The following is a 25,371-nucleotide window of genomic DNA, read 5'->3' as shown; positions in this document are numbered from 1 at the left end:
TAGTTGGTTTTAGATATATAATGTAAAGTTGCTGACCCAAACATGTGGAAATACCATTTGAAAAGAAGTTTGTTGTTTTGCAGACCTGGTTTCTACTGTCCTCCCCCCCTCCACACCCACCCTAACAGTCATATATCAAGAAGGCCATGCCCCTTTGTTCTGTGTTCTAGGCTTGTCTCCCTCAACATTATTTGTTCAAGTTCTGACCATTTCCCTGTGAATACCAATATTTTATCATTTCCAGTCGCTATGTAGTATTCTGTTGTGTATAGGTACCACATTTTTTTGTATCCATTCATCTGTAAAGGGGCATCTGGGTTGTTTCCATATTTTGGCTATTGTGAATTGTGCAATGATAAACATGGATGTGCAGATGTCTTTTTGATATCCTGAGACCTGTTGTTCAGGATAGTTGCCTAGGGTAGGTCTATGCTGAGGTTTTTGAGGAACCTCCATACTGTTCTCCAAAGTGGTTGTACTAATTTCACTCCCAGCAACAGTGTAGAAGGGTTCCTTTTTCCCCGCACCCCCTCCAGCCTTTGTCGTTGCCTGAGTTCAGAGTATAGGCCATTCTAACTGGGGTGAGGTGGTATCTCAGGGTGTTTGTATTTGCATTTCCTTTACTGCCAGAGATGTTGAACATTTCCTCATATGTTTCTTTGCCATTTTTATCTCTTCTCCTTCCTTGAATGTTTTAATCCTAGCAAACCCATCACATACAAAAGGTTCTTTTAATAATCACAATTTGCTATTCAAATAAGTAAGTATCCACTGGGAGACTGGGTTGAATTCTCTTACTTGAGAACTACTTAGAATAAACATGTAATTACTTCACAATTCATGTGAAACAACGATTAGTGGAAAAGTGTTTGCTTGTGGACTCCAAAGCACAGTTATTTCATATTTGACTAAGGAAGAAAAGAAAGAAAAGTACTTAACCCAAATTTTTGTTCATTATATGGCAAAACTAGTGACTCCCTGGGACATATAATGTAATTTACTGTAACATGCTTACTCAGCTGTAAGGGTAAACACATCTCTGTGTCTGGCATTTAGAATTTATTCCCATTCGATTTCTCTCTCAATAATAAAGTTTCTATCTAATCAAGGTGCAATGACAGCTGATACCTAAATGTCTAAATTCTTACACACCTAGACCATTTACTAAGAGAAAATCTATATGAGAACTTCTTTAGGGTAAAGGCATCACCCAGTCAGTTCCCAAACTGGTTGTTCAGGATGATACACTTTACAATACACGTTACCAGGGCCAACCCAAACAGGCAGTTTTATACTTCTGATCTCTTCTTTCCATTCTGCATTTTTTTTTCTTTTGGCAGTATTGAGGTTTGAACTCAGGACCTCCAAGTTGCTAAACAGGCACAGTACTGATTGAGCCATACTTTCAACCTGCTTATTCTGCTTATTTTGGAGTTGGGAGTCTCACTTTATGACTGAGACATCCTGGACTAAAATCCTTTATTTATATTGCAAGTCAGAACTGGAGTAACAGGCACATGTTCCCATTATTCTGTTGAAAAAGGTCTCCCAAACATTTTTTGCCCAGGCCGACCTGGACCAAGATCTGCCCAGTCCCTGTCTCCCAAGTAGCTAGGATGACAGGTGTAAATTGCCAACATCCAGCTCAGAATCGCCATTTAGAAAAGCACCTCAGTAGACTAGAATGTTAAAGAGCCTGTTCACATAGGTCACCAAAACAGAGTAGGTAACCCAAGTAAGAAAGAAACCAAAGTACATCTTGGAATAAGACATAGAAAGCAATAAAGTATTTGGGCCAGACCTACCAGAGCTCTATGAGGGATAATTAGAAGAAAACTTGCAGCAGAGACTCCAGCCAGATATTTGATTTAAGACTACACATTAGAACCAGTAAGTCCAAAAAGGCCAACCCAGACTGGTAAACAAGGCAACAGTGTTACCACAAAAAGTTTATCAGCTCATTTTATGAATATAGAACAGTATCATCCTGAAGGATATACTTGACTAAATTTTTCTACAGTAAAAAAAAAAAAAAAAAAAATTACTGTCACTGAACCAGGTGCCACTGGATCCTGTTTGTAATCCTAGCTACTCAGGGGGAAGCTGAGATTTGAGATTAGTGGTTTGAAGCTAGCCCAGGCAAGAAACTTTACAGGCCTCTTATCTGCAATTAACCACCAAAAAAAACTGAAATGGAGCTGTGGCTCAAGTGACAAAGCATGCTAGTCTTGAATAAAAAAGCTCAAAGCCAGCACAGTACACAGGACCCTGAATTCAAGCCCCAGGACTGGCACATGCGCACGTGTGCGCGCGCACACACACACACACACACACACACACACACAGTCAATTAACAGGCCTGTGGATTGCAAGACAATTGTGTTCAAGTTCACAGACACTGAAGCTGAAAGTAGGGCTCATTCATGTGAGATTCAAAAGACACTGAGAACTGAACATTGTTAAGTTGAAAATTTAACTGAAAGAAGAGATGGTTCAGAAATGAAGATGCTTGAGGTCATTAACTAGTCGCAGTTTCTCATCTGTCAAAGGGAAAATGAATCGTTACTTCTTCATCTCAAAGAAGGTCATACGACTCAAAAAGAAAGAACATGTAAATTTTGTGGTTGAGAGAGAGACTGTGGATTCAGTGTAGGCTCCAAGCACTTAGCAGATCTATGATGATCAGGAGTAAAGTGCTTCATCCCATTGTCCTCGGATGTCGACTTGGAAAACAAGCTATAATAGCAGCAACTACCTAAAGTGACTGATGTGTTTGTCTAAGATAAAATTATTGGGGGAAGGAAAAAATCTTGGAGAAAATGAGAAGAGGTGAAACTGTTCAAAGAGAAATGTACTCATTAACTGATTTCTGTAACTATAACCCCTCCGGAGATCACCTTTATAATAAAAAAAAGAAAGCACTTTCTTCAAATATCCAATAAACACATGAAAAGGAAAGCAATAAAATTGTTACATATATTAATAAAAGTATTACATAAATTATTTTAATGACTCATGTATTCAGTTACTTAATTACTTATTAGATTTCTTAGTACTGACATAAATTACAATATTAGCAGTACACTATATAATGACATTTTAGTTCCCTTTCTTGAAGACATTACACAAAGACTGCTTTAAAGAAGAGCAAATAAAATAAAAAGGAAATAAGGGGAAAAAATGTAAATAAGGTAAGGAATCGCTTTACACCTTGAACTGCCTGGCTCTATGAAGAACCACACACTGCTAATGTCAGAACTGACTTTAAGAATGCTCATCAAGCGCTCTAATTTGAAACAACAAGCAACCCTTTTACCTTCTCTAGTATTACTTTCTTCATACAAAACAGTTGAAGATATTGACTCTATATTCCTATTCCTCTGTTATTGTAGGAACTTAATAGATATGTTTTCATCTAATAAATAAAAGTGCTCATCAGCATGGTGTTTTATGACCGACACTGTTTGCACAACTCAATGAGCACAATGTTGCATGCCTGCCATCCTAAGGAGCAGGAAGAGACAGTGGGAGGAATAATCATGCTACCAGACTACCTGGACAGAAAAGTCTGTGAGGCTCTGTCTCCACAGAGTGAAACTGTGTAAGCTGGTACATGCTATCAAAAGCCTAAAAGTAGGCAAATCCTGACTTAGGTGCCCACCTGGTTAGGAGTTGAGATCCAGTGAACAAGCACAGATGGAGGCGTAGCAAGTGATACAATGCCAATCTAGCAAGTGTAAAGCCCATGGTCACTTGCAGTAAAACCAAAAATTAATTCGTTAATTAAAAACAAATCAAAATAGGTTCATTTAAGTTTATTATTGATATTCTGGTCTCTACCACAATCATACCTATTCCATCTACTAAATAAAAATATTTAGTTTGCCCTGCTCTTAACTCGGTATATTCTCTGATATTTATGGAGATCCAGAATGTAATCCCTCTCTGCCACCCTGTCTAACTTCCAACATCATTACTGATGTCTTCTACTCTTCTCTCTAGGGGTGTTGCGATGCAAAATTCAGATGATGCAGAGTTCTCTATCTGAGTATAAATAGCACCTCTACCACTCAACAATTTTGTGCCAAAGACACTTATTTCTCTAACATTCAAATATTTTTTAATGAGAATAACAATACTACTTGTCCTATGAGGTTGTCGTACAATCGTATTAAATACAGAATTCTGGGAAACAGGAAGTGGAATAAAAAATATTTAGTAGTCATCTGTTGTAAGCTAATCTTTTCTGTCTATACAAATCCAGTTCACACCTATTTGTGGAGCATTTCCAAAACAGGCAAATAACTTCTACTGTTCACACTTTGCAGTATAATTTATTATATTTTGTATCAACTTACACAACTGTGCTGAATAGCTATTTTAATACTGTAATGCTACTTAATTTATCAACATTTTTATCTTACATTCTATACATATATTCTTTATACATATATGTATATATCTTGATCTTGTTTGATATTTCTACTAGAATCACTTGTATACTTATTCAATTACTCCTAATTATATTTAATCTCTTTGGAGGACAGCACATTCAATACATTACTCTCCATAATCCTTTGTTTCTTCCACAGGTGTCTAGAAAGAAGACTACATATAATTTTTATAGCTGATATGATTCTTTTAATGCAATGAACTGTGGTTGCTTTAACATATAAAGATGACCGTAGCTCACAATGACAATATGAAAATCAATATTCATTTTGGTTCTAAAAGGAAAAAATAATATTGTGCGTGTGCCTGAGCCCCAAATGGATAACGTTATGGCATGATGGTTTTTTAATAAAACATTACTATGATACAGAATGGGTTACGAGTGCAATCTCCCTACAACGAACATGATGCCAAATATTTTGTTCATATTTGCTAAACTTCTTTGAAAACATGGATCTATGTGTCAGAAATCCAAATTGAAATAATTTCAAGAAAAATAAACAGAGCTGTCAGGATTTCTTGGGTCTGTTTTGTTTCACATGTTATAGTTGCAAACAATTACTGAATTAAATGCTTACTGGTTTCCCTATTATGATTATATGGAAAACAGAAAACAGCTTTAAGGCAAAGTCAAAGTTAAGAAACCAAAGTTTTGGAGCTGACAGGATTCCCTGGTGGCCTGGCTCCATGGATGAGATAAAAACAAACCACAAAAAATGACGACAAAGTTAATAAGCAGAGCAATAGAGAGGATGACACACACAAAAAGAAAAGCCACTCTACTAAGACACAGGCTTAATTCAAAATAGCAATTTACTAAGAAGAAAAACCAATGCTTTAAGATGGCAGTGTCTCAGCTTTTTCATACATAAGCCTGAGGATACTGCAGCATTTAATCTAAAACTAATTAATTATGCTTGGTCATCTCTCTTAAAATTTAAATAATCCTATGCTCTTCTCTTAAATGGTTTAGGAGGATCATGGTTCAAAGCCAGCCTGAGAACTCAGGGCTAGTGGCTCACACATAGCTACCCTGGATAGGAGCTTACAAGACTCTGTTTCTAAAATAAGCAGCAGAAAAAAGAATCCAATCTAGAGGTATGGCTCAAAAGGTAGAACCCAGGAAAGCAAGCAAGCTTCAGTATCTGGCACTAGCAAAAATAATGACAAAAACCAAAGTAAAATATGACGCACAGTTTCAACAACAATTCACATTATAATTTTGAAATTTTACAGTAAATAGATTAGCATGTAAAAACAATGCACACGAAGAATTTAAATATATGTGACATGGTCATGTGTTAACCAGTAGTTTTTACATGTCATCTGTTAAACCAACTTGGTAAGCTTGACACACACACACACACACACACATTTTTTTTTCAAGATATATTGCCCAGAACCCACTCCCCGCCTCTCCCGCTGGCCAGGAGAGCGCTGGGGGGCGATAAAAAAATAAAAATAAAAATAAAAGATATATTGCCAACTTTACACACTTGGGATTCAATTCCTAAAATTTTGTATGAATATCAATCATCAGCATGTGTAATATCTTTGTAATTTAGTTACCCATATGTAGTATCAGAGTAATGATTGCCACATAAAATGATTTAGAGAGTATTATCTCCTCTTCAATGTTTGAATGAATTTGTATAGAATTGTCATTATTTCTCCTTTAAATGTTGGATAAAAATCTACCAGGACAGTCACCTAGGTATGGAATATTCTTTGTAGAATTTTTTTAAAAATTAAAACCATTTCCATAATATATGTTATAATCTTGTTTTCCTCAGAGAACTTTGATTTTTGTCTTTCAAGGAAATCACCCATTTTATTATTATAAAACAATGCACTATTATAATTTAGTATCAAACCTATGTTATTTGCCTATATATAATATTTTATAACATCTCTTTATAATATAGTTCATAATATCCCTTTATAATACTTGATTGAGATGCATTCTACTCATGAACCAACATGTTGAACTGAAACATCTTTGTAGAACTACTCAAAGACAACCACAATAATAATAATAGAAAATACCTACCATCAGAAAAATTAAATTTTCTAATGGAAGGTCAAAAAAAATTCTATAGAGAAGAAAAATCTCTGTAGCCACAATTCAAGTCAACGAATGAGGATAAGGCAGGGACAGCAGCCTAAGAGATGAAGAGGTTGAAGAGTGAGAGCATCACTAAGTACTACAGACTGAGCTTCCCAAAGCCACGTAGGCTAGAGTTATGATTATTGCTTTCTCAGCTTCCTAGTTTCTATGTTCCTAGAACATGTATGAGCAGACCTGTTACTTCATGTTAATGACTTTCATGTTGAGTGACTTCGTATTCACCTAGCAAATAGCATTTGTGTTTCAAAAGAAAAGAGAACAAGGCTTAACTCAAAGCAACCACAAGTAGCATATTCTTAGGAAACTATAAGTAAGAGGTGGTGAATGACACATTGTGGGTCAGTGAATGACCTTTTATAATTGACCACTGTTCACATACACAAATCACCACTTCTCTACCTCATTGCACAATATGCTCCAAATAGGTTGACTTTGAAAATTGGGATTCATTTGGGATTTCAGAACAGCATTGTAATGCCATCGAGGGGTTTGAGGTTACACTCTCTCACAACACATTCCCACAGATTTCCACAAATCAAAGAATTTCCTATGTTTCCACAAAATAAATAATGACATTTTCTGTCAGGCCATGTAACTGAAGGAAAGAAAATAAGGGGAAAATTGAATGAATGCAAGTTAATTAATGCTAAAGTACTATTAACAACCAATCACAGTAGCACATGCCTATAATCCCAGCACTCAGAAGGCTGATGCAAAAGCATCCTGAGTGTGAAGCTTGACTCAATGACACAAGCAACACTTTGTCTCAAAAAAAAATAGTAGTATTAAAAGTTTCAGAAACTGTGAGAGGAAAAATTCAAAGAAATTCAGCTCACCAGACAAAGAAAGAGAAATATTAAAATGTTTTATTGGCTTTTCAAAAAGTAGAAGATAATAAATGATAGTGGAATATGAAAAGACATCAAAACAGCCACTCTTAAGAAAAAAACCTAATTTTGCTACTTCTACAAAACTGCAAAAATTGGAAATCTGCAACAAGCAGCTAATGTGATGCACTTTTGTTAAGAACACTTCCCTTGGAAATTCCAAAGTACAGCTGGGTTTAGATGTGCTGTTCTTCCCCTATGAGATTTAAATCGAATTCTTCTATGTAAAGGGTACAAGCTTCTTTTTAAATTTACAATAAAGTCTTTATATATACCGAAAGACTCTTAGATTTATCATGCCTACACAGAACTTGTGAATATGTTTACAAGCCACTGAAAATGAACAGAGGTATGATCATTTTGAAATTCCCATGTTAGCCAAGTTAAACATATAATAGATTCTAGCAAAAAAAAAAGGGGGGTATAATTAAATTTAATATATAATGATGAAGGAGGTCAAGTACAAAATTTAATCATCAGACCATTTAAATTCTTCAAGGAAATGTCCTGATGATATTTAAGATTTAGAGGTCATTTCTAAGATTAGTAGCTATCTCTACTATGAAGGAGAATAAGACTCACCTTCCTGAACAACAACAGTAACAAAAAATTCTGAAGAAGTTATCTTTTAACTCTTTGAGTCTTTAAATTCATGAAAGTAGAGGAGAATAAAAAAAAATAGCTGGAAAGATATACAAAAACGAAGATAATCCACAAAAGAAGACGAAAGCCAGAGCTCAACTCAGGGTCTTTGTCCAGATTACTTCACATAATTATTGGACTTTATTGTCCCATGGGACCCAAAAGACAGAACAAGAAGGCCAACAGAAGCTAGAAGAGTACATATAAACTCTCAAAACTTTGGAACAATGACATAAATGAAGAATGAAAATGAATCTCAGACTTCTCCCAGTACCTGCACAAAAAGTGACTTTTAGAACTCCAAAATAAGTAAAGCAAATAGAAACATTAAAAGCAAAAAACAATTCCCAAATGAAGTTTACGATGTGGATTGATCTTACTGTGGTAGCTCAACACATTCCAGCAGAGAATTTACTTTATAGCACCCTTTGATACTCAACAAATTGAAGACAAATGTCACATCCATTGAAGAAATAATTCCAGTCTTCCACAATGTATTGCAGAGTATTTACGCATCACACTTAACTTTATCACTAAAATCCAAGAAGAGCAAAAGAAAGAAATTTTTAAGCCAAATTAACTGATGAGGAACATAGAAACAAAACCCCAAAGTGCTGGGCACCAATGGCACATGCCTAGAATCCTAGCTACTCAGGAAGCTGGGATCTGCGCATCACTGTTCAAAGCCAGACCAGGCACAAAGTCCCTATGAGACTCTTATCTCCAGTTAACCACTCAAAAACTGGAAGTGGTGCTGTGGCCCAAGTGGTAGAGCATGAGCCTTGAGAACAAAGTGGCTCAGGAACAGTGCTTAAGGCCCTGAGCTAAAGCCCTACCACTGATAAAACAAAAAAAAAAGGATCAATGAATCAAATCTAACAATATTAAAAAATATATGTGCAAGTTGGATTCATCCCAGATGGCAAATTTGGTTTCTATTAGTAAATATTAACTTTTTAACTACATCAAAAGGTATAATTAGGATTATTATACCATCCTAGAAAAATCAAAGTCCCTTAATCTGATGGAAAAAAGTATATTATTTAAAGATATCCAACAGCATGACGGATAAATATTTGAAAACATCCCTATTAAAACTGGGAACAGAGAAAGCTAGACTTTAGTTGTTACTTCTATGCAATAGTGGAAGCCCAGCAAGGAAATTTTAGTTTTAGACAAATTAAAAGCACAGAGATTGTTACAGAAGAAATGAAACTTCATGATTCCTTGCAGATGACCTAACTGCCTATGTGACCAATTCGCAGATAAAGCACGGGTAATTCATAAGAGACTGCCAAGGATTTAAATTAAAAAGTAAATTTTTTAAAAATCAGAGTTCTACTTAATATCAACAAAAATTTAAAAGAGAAAACTTTATTACAGTAAATGATCCAAAAAATGGAAAATGTCTAAACAATTCCATCCAAACATGCACAAATTTTACAGATTAAAAATATTTTAAGGGCTGGGAATATGGCCTAGTGGCAAGAGAGCTTGCCTCGTATACATGAGGCCCTGGGTTCGATTCCCCAGCACCACATATATGGAAAACGGCCAGAAGGGGCGCTGTGGCTCAGGTGGCAGAGTGCTAGCCTTGAGCGGGAAGAAGCCAGGGCGGTGCTCAGGCCCTGAGTCCAAGGCCCAGGACTGGCCAAAAAAAAAAAAAAAAAAATTTAAAATTCACTAAGTGCGATTAAGGAACAAATAGAGATATATACCATATTCATGGATTAGAAGTATCAATCTTGTGAATATAATGCTCTGAAAATTAACCTATATACTCCGTGACTGGAAGTCATCTAAACAGTGACATTAGGCAAGCTGAATTCAAGGTTCACATGGAATGCAAAAGTCCAAATTCAGCCAACATACTCTTGAAGAGCAACATGAGGGACCCAAAATGTCAAACAAGAATGGTACACAAAGAGATCTCATATCCATTTGTCTGACAAAACACACATGGTTTTTTAAATTCTATTGATTACTGCACTTATCTGAATCGCTGTCAACCTACTCTCTACGAAGCCACAGAGAAGTCTTCTATCCCAAATCCTTTTCTTAACTTGCAAGACCTTTACTCTGTGGCCAAATAGGTAGTCTCTGGTCTCATAAACCCAACCACTCTTTCCTGTGATTACTGACACTGTCCAGCGGCAACACTACTGATGAGTGTTTTCACAAGAAGCTGAAAGTCTCCCTGCTCCCTCCCACCTGCTCATGGCTTCCTTCACCAACCCTGCCAGACCATGATTTGACTGTAATCCAGCCAATGATCTGCTTTAAATTTTCAGTAAGCCTCCCTCTCATTGCCAGTGAAATCAAGTTCATAGCCTGAGTGTTAAAAATCCTTGACACTGTATCTTCCAGAATCACTTCTTGCCAAGGCATAAACTCTGAACACATCCTCTACACTGTCCATATTGAACTCATTATCACTTCCTGTGCTTTCATAAAAGTCATGAACTTTTGCAGCTTCAGGTTTTATCTTAGTTATTTGGCTCCAAATTTTTGCCCCACCCTTTTACTCAGAAAAAAAAAACATGTTATAGAACTTGAAGATCCAGCTCCAGCAGCTCTTTTAGTGAGAGCCTTCATTATCACGAATATAATTAATGCAATGAATACATTCTATCCTCTGTTGCCGACATACTCTTTGCTTACTTTACTTTCATACTGATAGTTAAAGTATTTGTGGAGACTTTTCCTCCCTGGTAGAAGCTGGAATCCTTGCAGGAAGGGCACACACCTTAATTTCATTCCCCAAGTACATTCCTGAAACATGTCAAGAGCAACTTACTATTTATACTTGTTACACCCTACAGTCTTTCAGTCTCTACTCAGACCTGGTACATTTAATCCTTATATTTTGTATAAATGAGAGCTTACTATCCCTATGTGACAAGCAAAACATCTTCGGTTCAAAAGCATTATAAGCAGATTGCGTTAGTATAATTAAACTCCTAGGGCCAAGATTTGCACACAAATCTCTTATATAATACTTAGTGCCCTCTAAATTAAATTATAATACCTAGATGTATGCTGCTAATTTGTATTGGATGTCTGTCTTTACTACTATGAAAGACTCAAGAATAAAACTTACTTTGACAATGAGTTATGAGTTTGATTCTTGATTTTTAAAACAGGATAGTATATGTAAAAGGGGTAAAGATAGCAAAAAATAATACTTGCTAGACCATGCAGGTGATCTAAAGCTTTATGAAGCTGAATTTTTGGAAGATAATTTAAAATGTACATTTGTGTCAAGTGGAAGAAGGTATGCAAGGACATAGAGAAGTGATTATTTGAGATAAAATATTTATCCTTTAAAGTCATGTATTTAATTTTTTAAAGCCAGAAAAACTCTGCTACAGTATCCTCACGTATAGCTCTCCTCTGAATTTATGAACACTGACCTTAAACTTGAAAAAATGGAATTTCCCCCTCCCCTGGCCATGTTCTACTCACTTAACAAATTCAAGCCATCTCTGCTATGAAACAAATCAAACAGAGTGACCTCTGACTCTGAAAGTAAAGTGCCACTAGCATACGTTGATCTACACCTAGGTTATCCTTGCTAGGCTCTTGAAACATTTTCTTTTTTTTTTTAAACTAACAGACTGATGTAGGAAAGGAGGCATAGACAGTTTTCAAGGATACATGTGACAGACAAATCCAAAAATCTCATGCAGTTACAGCCTGGTGTCTGCCATGACTGTGCTGGGACATTGAACCTGAGGGTTTGGCAAGAGTAACTTCAAAAGAAACACCTTCCCTTTCCACAAGGAAAGCACAGCCCACTGACCTCACAACTGCCTGGGAGCATTTCAGAGAAGTCAGAGTCATTGTGGGATTGAATGATCTTGGAGAGTTTCAAGCCTTGGAGACCAAGGCCCAGCCAAACCAAGAGTGAATTCCATACCTTTAAACATATTTAAGGATGAGAATACAGTGTGGAGAATAGAAACATACTCTACAAAATGAGATCAGAAATAAATAAGATTTTTTAAAAGTATGACCAAGAAATTTCAAAAGGAAATGAAACTAATGATTGCTAACAGAAATTATTCCCAAATAATTGTGTAAGTAATTATTGGTTACCTCTCAGCCCTATCACTTGCCCAATACCAATATCTACAAAGTAGATATTGAAAGTTATGCATCTCAGAAAGCTTTGTGCTCTGCAAATCTTTTCTTTTTTAATTGTTAAAAGGTTTTGTTCGCTTATGTGGTATGGAAGAATTGAACTCAGGGCTTCATGCATGCTAGCAAGCACTCTACCATTAAACCACATTCCCAGCCCCACTTTGCAGATCTTGAGTAAAGAAAGATGCAGGAAAAATTTGCAAGAACACATACTCTACTTTATTTTCACACGTAAACTTTCTCATGTATTTATTTTCACATGTAAAATTAACTTTAACATCCAATTATGTGGTTAGTATGCAAACACCCATTATACAGAAACAATTAGCCTTTTGTGAAAAATAAAAGGAAGATTGCAGCATTGTAACATAAGCCCAAAGATGAATCTACCTTTCATTCATAGTTAGTGTTCAATAATTGTTTAATGAACTAAGGGATATTTGTAACTTAGAGCCATGTGCTCAAACTTAGCTCTCTGTAAACATGGGATTGTGAGCATGTAAGTTCTTCAAGTGGTTCCAGATGGCAAATGAAATCTAAACCAGAAATTACTGAAAGACTATATAGCCAAGATTCTATTCACACATTAGTCAATGTGAATTGAAAATTGTCAATATGTTTTGAGTGTAGGAGACATGTGAGCACACAGTCAAGACTAACACACAAAACTGTTTACATTGTTACCTCTGAAATCTTTCCAAAGAAAAGTTTCTCTGGAGGCTTTATGATGGCAAAGTTTAGGGTGCATGAGAATGAATGTACACCGCAAGAAAAAAAAGGCTTTTATTCTACAAATGTGTTTGTAAAGGTCATCTTCCCACAAATAAGTAGTTATGATTTTTAAAAATCTTCTATGTCCTGCATTTTTGTGACTTTTTTGGAAAAAAATTATACAAAAATTTCCAGACAACCTGATATACTTCACATTCATCTACTTTCTATAAAATTCAGTAAGGATCCATGTCATCACCATATCACAGATCAGTCAACCAAACGTAAGAGGGATAAACACTTTGCCAATGTAAGTTATTATCTGGGGGAGGAGGTATTTGAGTAAACCTAACTTCCTAATAAATCACTATTTTGTTTTTCTGAAACCTTCCTTTAATCATTCTACGTATCAGTTTATTTTTTTCTGTTTATGTGGTACTAAGGAATTGAACCCAGGGCCTCCTACATCCCTGGCAAGCACTCTACCACTAAGCCACATTCTCAGTCCCATGAGACCCTTTTTTCAATGGTGAGACAAAGGGCAAATCAATGCAAGAGTGATACATACAAGACAATATGTTGGAAAGAAACTTTTGCTCACACCTTACATATATGACTGTACAATAAAACTAAATTTAAAATTAAAATTAAATTTAATTTGAGACCAGCTCCAATTTACAAAATGTAGCCATATTTTTTAAAGGAAGAAAGGATAGATGAGTGAGCAGACAGATGTAATATGCTAGCTTGTAAAGTCTAGAGTTCTGGGTTCTAATTCTGACCTATCACAGGGTGATATAAAGTAACCTATTTTAGAACACTTTTCTACCAGCATCATTCAATTACAAACAAGGACACTTATTTTTGAAGCACACAGTTTTGTGAAGGAATCTCCGTTCCATTTCTGAGTACCATGACATACGATAAATAGATATTTCTTTGGCCAGTACTTCACTCCTGGGATACACTGCATGTATTCATAACCACCAATATTGTCTTTTTTCTCACTAGTGAACCCAGAAACTGCTCATAGATCTCCTTTCAAACATAAAGCAACACCAGGTCCCTGGCTTAGGTCATTCCTTTTGTTACCCACTCCAGATGGCAAATCCCAATTATTCCAACACTGCACTCGAGTCTGACTATAAACCATATGTTTTTCTGGGATAAAGTGTGTGTGTGTGCATGTGTGTGTGTGTGTCTGTTTGTGTGTATGAAAGAAAAATATCCTCTAGATCTGATGTTTAAGAAATGAGATATGAAAAGTAAGTTTAACTAGAGTTGGCTCACATTGATTTTCTGGACAACAAGTGCATGCAAGTATTCTCCCTCTTAGAAAACACAGGAATTTGCTACAAGGAATATGTTTTCATCAAATAAATTATATAATGCAGCTGACATCACACAGGGTATATGTGATGTGTCAGACTTGCTGGTCTTAGGAAACCACACTGAAGTTGTGAGATGCTTTATTTGTGAAGGAGTAAGTCTAATCAAGGTACATAATATGAATAAAGAGACATGTCAGAAATGAAGCCAATTAGTCGATGCTATTAAAAAATAATGTGCAAAATTTTTTAAAGAAAAGACTTAACATTGTTATTCCCAAAGAGTACTCAAGGGATTGGAGTTTTTAGATGATTGAGAAGATAAAATGTTTTTTAAGAGCAATAATGTGGCATACTTGTTTTCCCAAAGGTGTCACACACCATAGGCATGCATGATATATACACTGTAAAGCACTCTTTACAGACTCAAGGTCATGTATTCAATGAACATGTTACAGAGCAAATCTAAAGTGTAGAACAATTCATAATGTCAGAGTCTGTGCCTGCAAAGAAACTCCAGTGGAGCAACCATACCCCTGAATTCATGGCAAGCCTGTTCTCTCTGAATCTTCACTGTTACACACACTTGGCTGTGTCTTCCCTATAACACTGTGAAATACCCAATTTTTTTAATTCTATTAAGCTAATGGCGTACATTTTTATTTCCTTTGTTAGGTACAGAACTAGAGTATTTTAGTTGTAGCACTTCACACATATATTTTACTCTCTTCCAAGAAAGTACAACCTACATTTACTCCATGCTACCCATGTGCCTAATTTCTAATTATTGACATCCTCTTCCTGGGTATTTCAAAGGTTTCAGCTTTTGTTCTATGAAGTACTAGTATATGTCTTTTAATGGCACGGATGTGGATATGGTTTGATAAATGTGTTGTGCAGTGATTTTATTTTTGCATAAACACCGTGAAATGTATTCACCAATAATAAGAAGAAGAACAATAAGATGGCTACACCACTAGGCAATATCCTCATATGGGACCTCTGTTGCCAATGAAGACTGTCATTGACTGAGATGATGTTTGGGTTGTCTATAGACACATAAGTCACATAAGTCATTGTCTAGAAGCACAATAATCTTAGAATCAAACACCCAAGCATTTGTATCAGAAAAGATTGGGGAAGAGGGAAGGCATCATTTCAGGATATCAGCCAACTCACCTGATGCCAGAAAGATTTCCAACACTTCAAGACAACCTAAGATTATCCCAATAAACACTTCAAGTTCACTCATGACCAAAGAAAGAACTCAAGAAACACTGATAGGAGCAACCTGCCAGGAACCATTAGAGGTGACTCTGCGGTACACAGCCCACATGCTGACAGCTCAACATGGATGAGAAATGTAAGGAATGAGCAAACTACTCCACTCTCCTACACTCCATCTATCCCTGCCTCCCCTTCACACCAATTACAGGGCATCCACACGGAGCTCAGCAACACGGAAGTATCACAGGCTGATAGCAAATATATGCTTTTTATCTCCAGCTCCACAATCACTTCACTCATCAGTAAAATAGTGTACAGTGATTTAAAGAAAAAAAAAGGTATTGGAGTCTTTTTTAAGCCCTGAGTCCAATGGTTCCCATAACACACCAATACAGAATATTATGTTTTGTTTGAGAAAATAGAATTTATTGAAAAGCACTTCTGACTCTTACTTATTAGATGGTTTTAAAGACTTATAATTACTAACATTCAGGGTTTGTTTTTTTAAGGCTATGATGGCTAGCAAACATTTATCCAAAGCCAACAATGTAAATATCAAGAGAAGAACTGAGTAAGATTAAACATCACCTTAGTCAACTTTCTGGACTTCAATTAACACCTAATTTACAATACTTCTTAGTATACAAATATATCTTGAGCTCTTGGGAGGAGATTGACAGGAGACGCACCTGATGTTGTGAAGAGCTGACAAAACAAGCAGTCTATTAGCCCACAGTGCCTCAAAATCCAATTGTCAATATCTTCAGGGCTGAAAATGGCAAGATCTAAATAAATAAACAAGGGATTCCCTCCTGTTTTCTGAGAAAGAACTCAGTTTATGTCTGTCGCTCTGGGCCTAGAAGGGAATTTTCTATAGAAAGGAAGAGAGAAAGGAAGGGAGGGAGGGAGAGAAGAAGAGAGGGAGGGCGGGAGGAAGGAAGGAAGGAAAAAGAGAAAGAAAAAGGAAGAGAGAGGGAAGGCAGGAAGGCAGGAAGGAGAGGAGAGGAAAGGAGAGGAGAGGAGAGGAGAGGAGAGGAGAGGAAAAGAGAGGAGAGGAGGAAAATCTTCCTCCCCAAGTGTCACTAGTTTGATAGATAATTAATGGAAATAAGCTAGTAAAGCCATATTGCTAAGTCACCCTTCTGTATCCAAGGTTGTGGAGAAGGGTCACCATTCTTGAATTTAAGGAAGAAAAGGCCACAACTAAGTCTAGATATTGAACATGAAGGAACTGTAGGTAAGTCCAAAATTCTCCCAGAAGATGAAATCCTAATTCACAGGAAGCTTGTTAGGCACACACACAGCCCCCAGCCTTTCTTCGATCTCAGGATATTGCAGGAAGAGTTCCTGCAGTTTAGGGGAGCATCATAGCCCCTGAATACCACCATCACCACCACCATCTCGCCAGAAACCAGGTGGTCCCAGCAAGAGTGCAATGATTCATTTAAGTGGATTTATTTGCCTCTGGCTTTTCTAATCATTCTGAGTAAACTTAGGGAGGGTCGTAGTATAATTTCATAGATGGGTCAAAGGTACTATTAGTAGAGTTGGTAACTTTCTGAACTGAATGGGACTAAATTGTCAGCACTTAATACTAATCGATCTGAGTTCCAGAAGAATTTAAAAGCCAACACATAATGCCACAATGACTGAGAAGCTAAAGATTTATTGCCATGACTATTAGAAATTTTGCAAAAGCAATGATTTCAATACTGACAAGTGGATTTCAACTGAATATTAAGAAACATTGTGGCGATAGAAGGATCCACACATACAGAATGGTGGAAGGCAACATGATTTCTTTGGGAAACCTACACACAGCGTTTACAGCAGACTTTCACAGAAAAGCAAGTCACCATGAGGGAAAGAAAACCGCTGTTGACTTAGATATCCACTGGTTCAACAGGCCTTTCCTGGGCTCATACACACTTTCAGTTGCATATAAGAAGAGGCCTAAGGAGACAGAGGCACTGAATAAACACTTACTGGATCAGAAACTATGAACATTCCAGGTATTGTTACACAAAATACCTATGAGGAGGGTGAAAGTCCTCTGCAATAAACTATAAAAAAAAAAAAAAATTATTAAGAGAAATTGAAGAGGACACAAACAGACAAACACTCCTGTTCACAGACTGGAAGAATATGATTAAAATATCCCTACTACCTACAGAAATTTACACATTTATTACAATTGCTACCTATATAGTAATGACATACCTTACTGAAATAGGAAAACATCTTAGGCCCCAAATGGCCAAAGCAATCTTGACTAAAATGAAGCTAGAGGTATCAAAACATCTGGTTTCAAAATATACCTCAAAGCCCTAATAATGAAAATGGCATATTAGCATAAAAACAGAAACATAAACCAATAGAGCAGACCGGTGTGTTCAGCGAAAACCTCTTACACCTGAGTCAAATGACTTTCAGCACAGACTCCAAACTTGGGCACTAGCATACTTTCCAATAAATGACACTAAGAAAACCGATGTTCACAAGTAGAAGAGTGAGCCTAGATCTCTATCTCTTACCATATAGAAAAGTCAACTCAAAACGTATTAAAGGGGGCTGGGGATATGGCCTAGTGGCAAGAGTGATTACCTCGTATACATGAGGCCCTGGGTTCAATTCCCCAGCACCACATATACAGAAAATAGCCAGAAGTGGCGCTGTGGCTCAAGTGGCAGAGTGCTAGCCTTGAGCAAAAAGAAGCCAGGGACAGTGCTCAGGCCCTGAGTCCAAGCCCCAGGACTGGCAAAAACAAACAAACAACAACAAAAAAAAAAACGTATTAAAGACATAAATGCAAAACCTAAAATGATAAAACTATGAGAAGAATGCATAGTTAAAAACACTCTATGACAATGATGTGGCAAGGATTTTTTTTGAGGGGGACAAGAATGTACAAACATAAACCATAGGGAAAAAGAAACAATAGACAAATGAGATTGTGTCGGATTGAAATGTGTCCACATACAAAGAAAATAACAGAAGGAAGGGGCAACCTAAAGGATGTGTGAAAACTCACATAATACATCTAATAATTGTGAATATCCTTCTCAGAGAAAAAAGTGGGAAAAGCTCAGTAGACTATCTAAATAAAGGAAAGAAAGGGAAGAGGAAAGAGGAGAGGGAGATGAGGGGAGAACAGAGTGGAAGAAAAAGGACAGGAGAGGAGGGGAGGGGATGGGGAGGGAATGGGGAGGGGAGGGGAGGGGAGGAGAGAGGACCCATTCAAGCACATACAATCCTTTTCCATACCTATTAGCAGTAGCTGCCACTTGTGGACCAGAACAGCCTTGGTTCTCCTGACAAGAGCTAGAGAATTACTCCTGCCAAGCAGAGAATGGAACTTTAATACATAGAAAGGAATGTTTCATCCACCCCTTTTTGGCTAAAGCTGTATTTCAGCCACTTTCTGAGTTGGTACCAGAGGCAGGAGGAAAAAATTATTTTTTCAAGATCTAAGCAATAAAGAGTATGACAAAAAAAGACTGGTGAGGCGGAGCAGCTCTCTGAAATATATATATATATAATATATTTTTTTTTAATGAGAGCTTGGCAGTCTAGAGAGGCACCAATGGAGAAATAAATGTTTGGGTTTTTCAAATTGTAATGAAATAAAGTAGAAAGCATCAAGTTCTGAAATGCCACACCTAGGAGCTGTCAGTTCAGCCAGAAAGTACAATGGTGAGGAATGGGAGGGGGATCTTGTCTAGAAATTATAAACTTATGAAAATTAACCCAAAACACTAACACTCTGTTTATGAAGATGAATAGAAAGAATTCTCTAGGATGCCAAAGCTTCTTTCTACATAAACAGTTTTATTGAGTTCCTCAAAAGGCAAATTCAACCTTGTCTTGCTGGTGCAGAATCGTATTTTATTTTTCCCCAAGGGGAAAAAAGCATATACTCGGGATAAAAAGTCTCCTTTCCATAGTACCCACAAATGTCTACAGAGAATGAAGATACCCTTCTAGACAAACTTTTAATTCTATCAGTCTTCTAAAATTCTAATGAATACCCAGGATACTAATTTAGTCTGCTTTACTAGGTAATGTGTTTTCAGTTGTCTAGGATTTCCTAATATACTCTTAACCACAAAGAAATAAGTGAAGAAATGAAAGAAAGAAGTCAAAAAGGAAGGGAAGGAAGGAGGAGGGAAGGAAAGAAGGGAGGGAAGAAGAAAGAGAAGGACGGAAGATAGGAATGGAGCTAGGGAAAGAAGAGAGAGATGAAGAAAGGAAAGGAGAAAAGGGGAAGGGAGGGAGGAAAAAGGGAGGGAGAGAAGGAGGGAGGGAGGGAGGGAGGGAGGGAGGGAGGGAGGGAGGGAGGGAAAGAGGGAGGGAGGGAAGGAGGGAGGGAGGGAGGGAGGGAAGGAGGGAGGGAGGGAGGGAAGGAGGGAGGGAAAGATATATGTGATAATGCAATTCATTCATCATTCATCATTCATCTTTGCTTTCCCAGACAATCTGTACACAAATCTTGCACAAAATTAAGGTCTTGGTCACTGAATTTGCCCAAATGCTTCATAGATTTTATGTATCAGATGGACATTTATTGATGTAGTGGGACAATGAAACAAGACACCTCAGTCCCTGCTCTAAGTGAAAGTATTGCAGCATCAGCTTCCCAAGGTTCTGTGGGGCCCTTCTGAACTTCAGAGTGAGAGAATCTGATTGTATATTCAGGTGACCATGCACTGCAATGAACAAAATAATGCAAACCAGTCCTTAGAGTTACCTGCCTCTGTGTGTGTGTGTGTGTGTGTGTGTGTGTGTCCATGCACAAGTAAATACCTACATTCTGTCCCGATGGATTGGGTTATATTAACATAGCTGAAGCTGTACCACAGGAAACTGCCTAGTCTCACACCAAAGACATCTAAATCAGAAGTCAATTAAATGAATACAAGGCTCTTTTTTTACAATGTCCTACACTCAAAATCAGACTCCTTTATAGATATACAATTACTTTCAAGTTCTTAAGTGCATTAAGGATAGTACAATTTTTTTTCAAATTTTTATTATCAAACTGATGTACAGAGAGGTTACAGTTTCATACGTTAGGCATTGGATACATTTCTTGTACTATTTGTTACCTGATAGTACAATTTTTAACAAATTGTAACTGAGTATTCCTTCCCGGGCAATGACTTTGATCTCATTTGGAATAGCAATCTGAAGATAGGACAAGTAACAATCCATGTACCTAAAGAAGGTACTGAGAACATACTAGATTCCTAATTGTAATACTCTTAACAATTTGGGATACACATTTAATCTACTAAGACCTCTACCTTTACCATGTTCTTAGCCACTTCTATCACAGGGTGAGAGTAACCACCTCTCTGTTAGTCAGCAATGGTTAACTTGAGCTAACTTCTATTGTCTGTATCTCAAGGAAGGGTTCCCAAAGCCAGCAAAGAATGCAATATAATCATTAAATACTGCCAGATTTCAACATCAAGTGGGCTGGAATTTTGTTCTGGGTAATTACACTAGCCATTCAACCTCACTTAGCATCTCTTTTCCTATCTGTAAAATGGGAAGATTAACAAAATCTACTTCATTGGAATGCTGTGAACATCAGCTAACAGGATGGGCTCAGAAATGCTTTAAAAGCACAAAGCTCTGTTTGGAGGCATGACACCAAGCCACTGGGGATTTTTAGGACTATTAGGACTTTAGTGAGGGAAGTCTGGAAAGAGACTTTCCAGTCAAGCTTAGAGTCAGGGCCAGATCCATCCTGCCTAGGCACTAGAAACTATCTCTCTGCTTTTGTGTGGCTCTCTTTCACACACCAGTCCTCATCCTGCTTGCTTTTGATCTTCCTTTGACTCCAGTTTAGGATTCTAATGTATTCATGATTTTCTTGTGATTACAATTTTCATTTGTCTTATTCTGTGCTAAAAGGGAGGCAGTGAGGTTTTTGCCACTTGCTAGCTGGCAAAGCCTTGCATTTCATTCCATTTAAACTGGGGTAGTAACTTGACGGTATGGATGGATTGGTAAAGATTGGAAGAAGTAACATTAATCAAGATTCATTGTGCTCATAATCTGACGTGTAGAATTGAAATCCCTTTGTACAACTACTTAAAATAAAAATTTAAAAATACAGTAGATCATTTTAAATGGGATCTGAAATTCTGTGAATACTACAGAGAGAGACAGAGAGAGAGAGGAGACAGAGATGGAGAGAGACAGAGAGCCATGCCTCTTTCATTCAAAACAGAGAAGAAATAAAATAATATTCTGAGTCCTTCTAATTTTAATATCTATGTTCAAAAATAAAACTGTGACAATAAATAAATAAATTTTAAAAAGAAGAAAGCTGTGTCAGCTTGGAGGTGTGGCTCAGGGGTCACAGTACCAAGCACCACAAAGACTGCCCAAAAACTCAATAAATGATCCCATAATAAAGAGGAAATACCATCAGAGGGCCTCCACTTCTTTGACTGTTTATTTCTATGCTTGAGGTATGTTTAAATACATATTGGTGGAGGGTTAAATCTTTCACACCACATGGTATTAATGCATGGAAGTCTCACACCTAATCCTAGCAAATGAAGACACTGAGATCTGAGGGTCAAGGTTCGGATCCAGCCCAGACAGATAAACCCATGACACTCTTCTCTCTAGTTAATTAACCTAAAGCCCGAAGTGGAGGTTTGGCTCATGTAGTAGTAGAGCCTGACGGGAAAGAGTCCAAGACCCTGAGAATTGGCACTAAAGAGAAAAATAAAGTTTTCCCTAGCCCATATGATAAATAACGCATTTCACGTGTACCTTACCACAAACAGGAAATGCGCAGTTTTCATCGAGTTGTAAACATGACTCAAAACATCTTAGCACATTTGTGGAGTTGCACAGTCACCCACCCTAGAGAGTTTTGTCATCTTGTGCAAGCTAATGGGGGAGGCCCAGGGTACTGGGGGTGGGGACGCAGATTGGACGTTTAAGGTCATGGGCGGGAACTCGAAAGCAACATTGAACTACAGCAGAATTCTCCTTCCAGACTGACAAACTTCTACTACACCACTGAGAATTTTGAAGTATCTGTTCTGAGGGTTCACCCCCCCCCCCAAAAAAAAGATCTGAGGATCCCAACACAACACACACACACACACACACACACACACACACACACACACCTTTGTCAGAGCTGTGTATCATCAAAGGTAAAGATTAATTAGGTAGTTTCCAATTGTGCCTTCACTTGGATAGGAAAGGATCTTTAAGGGCGGGGGGGGGGGGGCGGGGAAGAGTAAGGCTGGCCTTGCTGGGGAGGGAGGAAATAAATAGCAGTCCTAGACTCTGGGGAGGGCATCGAGGCTCTCTTGCTTCGCCCTCCCTCTCTACCCCTCTCCAAACACACACTTTGGGATGACTTGGTTTCCACGACCAAGTCAGCCTCCCCCAGCCCCTTTCATCTTCGTTCAAAGTTAGTCAGGAGTCCACACTAGCCGGGGACCCTCCTCCACACCCCCGCAAGAGAAACCAGAAAACCTGGGGGCCCAGGACCCGAGCAGCCGCCAACGCAGGCCACCCATGGGGCGCTGGGCACGAGGTGCGGGACCTCCGCCGCCAGGTGCGGGGAAGGGCGGGGAAAGACCGGGGCGAGGGAGAGCCAGACGCCGGGTTCCCACCGTGCATGCCCAACTGCGCTTCCCAGCGGGCGTTCGCACCAGACCCACGCTCGCAAGGGGCTGCGACTGGGAGGAATCATTCTCAATAGGCACACGAGCTCCGCCCACCGCGGTCCCAAGGCACTTCCACGCCGGACCCCGCATTTGAAATTCCTGGCAGGAGAGGCAGAGGCGTCTCCGGAATCCGGGGTGCCGTCCACCCGCACCCATCTTTGGTGGAAAGGGGATGACTCTGTCCTCTGGGTCTGTGGTCCCCTCTAGACGCCCCGAGCCGGCTGCCCCGGGGGTACTGAACACTCCCCGCGGTCAGCTGTGTGGGTGACTTGTTTCGTTTTGCGGGCGCACCGCAGGGGAGGGTGGAGAGGGGCAGAGACGGGCCGGGACGTTCGCCTCCCTCTGGGGGAGCGCGATCCTCCCAGCTGGGAACTCCAGGCAACTTGGGAAGTAGGGGGAAGGAAGGAGGGGCGGCCGAGGGGCTGTCAGGGGGGAAAGGGAAGGGAGGGAGGGAGAGAAGGAAGGAGGGAGGGAGGGAAACAGGTGAACTCCCACCGCCACCCCATCAGAAAGCCAAGGAGGCGGGCGCCCCCGGCACGCCACTGTCCCGACTCTGGAAAAGAGAGAGAGAGAGAGAGAGAGAGAGAGAGAGAGAGAGAGAGAGAGAGAGAGAGAGAGAGAGAGAGAGAGACAGAAGAGGAGAGGAGAGAGAGAGGAGAGACAAGAGGAGAGGAGAGAGAGAGAAAAAGAGAGGGAGAGAGAGAGGGAGAGAGAGAGAGAGAGAGAGAGAGAGAGAGAGAGAGAGAGAAGCACTCACCAGCTTTGCACGGGTCCTTGTAATCTAAAGTCTCCGTTTTGTCCTCCTCGTTGCCATCCCAAGTGTAATCATAATCGAGACCCGCGCAGAGCCACAGCTCCCCGTACAGCACGACCCCCGCAGCCAGCAGCCACGCGAGCATCGCGGGCCACCGCGTCTCCAGCCCCATCCTCCTCCCGGGAGAGGGAAAGGTGGGGACGCGACGGGAGGGCCGGGCGCGCGGGCGCGCGCGGGGCTGAGGGGGAACCCCGCGGGGCGCTCTGCTGCCCCCTCACCGGAGGCTCCTCGGGACGACCGGCCCCGCGAGCTCAGGTGTCCCGAGACGTGCGGGTGCCTCCGGGACGGTGGACAGGGCCAGCACTGCCCGTGCGCCCCCGAGCTGCGCCGGGGGAAGTTGGCGCGGGGCCCGCGGGTGGGCGGAGGGCAGGTAAGCCGCGGCGATCGGGGAGGCGGGCAGGGGCCGCGGCGGGCCAACTGGACTCCAGCCGGGCCAGGTCGTCCTTGGGGAGAGTCGGCTGGACTTCCCGCGGCCGGAGCCGGGGCTCAGCGGCCCCCCGCGCTCGGACTCCCGCGCCGCGCCCCCGCCGCTGTCGGGACCCCGCGGCCGCGCGCGAGCCGCCGCCGCCTGCGCCCGCCGCCGCCGCCGCCGCCGCTCCGGGAAGATGAATCCGGTCTGCACATCAGCACATCTGAACTGAAAGGGGAGACCGAGGAAGGGGGTGGGGGGCAGGCATTTCCACGCCGGGAGACCTTAAGAGCCCGCGGGAGCCAGCCAAGCCACTGGCTGCGAGGAGAGCAAAAGTGCGAGGGCTGGGGGGATGCACGGAGGGCTTTTTTCTCTTCTCTCCACTCCTCCCGCCCCCCTCCCCAACCGGGCTGTCTTTTTACCCTCTTCCGAACTTGGAAAAAAAAAAATCTTCGCAGCATCTAACCCAATCACTTGCATCCTGCTTACTTATTCATACAATCAGGGTCAGAATCCGGGCCACTGCCTTCTCTTCTGACTTCTTTTGATAGCCTTAAACAAACAAACAGAGGCGAGCGGGCGAGCGAGTGCGCTGACCATTCCATTTATATTGTACTCAGGATGAAATAAAATAACTATATTATGGATCCTCGTCTTCCCACAGCAATTAATAGATGAGGTACGTGTGTGTGTGTGTGTGTGTGTGTGTGTGTGTGTGTTGGAGAGTGCCAGACCCGGGGGTGGCGCGAGAGATCGTGACAATGAAGCTGCGAATTTCTATTTCCCCTTCCCCCCCCCCCAGCCGCCCTCCCTCAGGGTCCCCCCTCAAATCAATAGCCAGGGTGTTTCTTGTCTTTGCTGCTTTTTTTTTTTTTTAACCTTCTAGGCAGCCCAGAAATGGAAAAGAAGTGTCTTATCGATCCA

The 25,371-nt window shown here is 39.9% G+C and overlaps 1 protein-coding gene across 1 annotated transcript in view; it reads right to left on the bottom strand.

The window, feature by feature from the left end:
* Tll1 (tolloid like 1) overlaps positions 1 to 24,480 on the bottom strand; it is a 147,846-nt gene extending 123,366 nt beyond the window's left edge. Inside the window, exon 1 of the mRNA XM_048330724.1 lies at positions 23,982 to 24,480. Within this exon, the coding sequence (XP_048186681.1) occupies positions 23,982 to 24,150 (169 nt within the window). The 5' untranslated portion in view covers positions 24,151 to 24,480. The remainder of the gene's footprint in view (positions 1 to 23,981) is intronic.
* Between the last annotated feature and the right edge of the window lie 891 nt (positions 24,481 to 25,371).

This window comes from Perognathus longimembris, chromosome 21, assembly GCF_023159225.1.
Source record: "Perognathus longimembris pacificus isolate PPM17 chromosome 21, ASM2315922v1, whole genome shotgun sequence".
Classification (NCBI taxonomy): Eukaryota; Metazoa; Chordata; class Mammalia; order Rodentia; family Heteromyidae; genus Perognathus; species Perognathus longimembris.
This window is presented reverse-complemented; position numbering and strand designations above follow the sequence as displayed.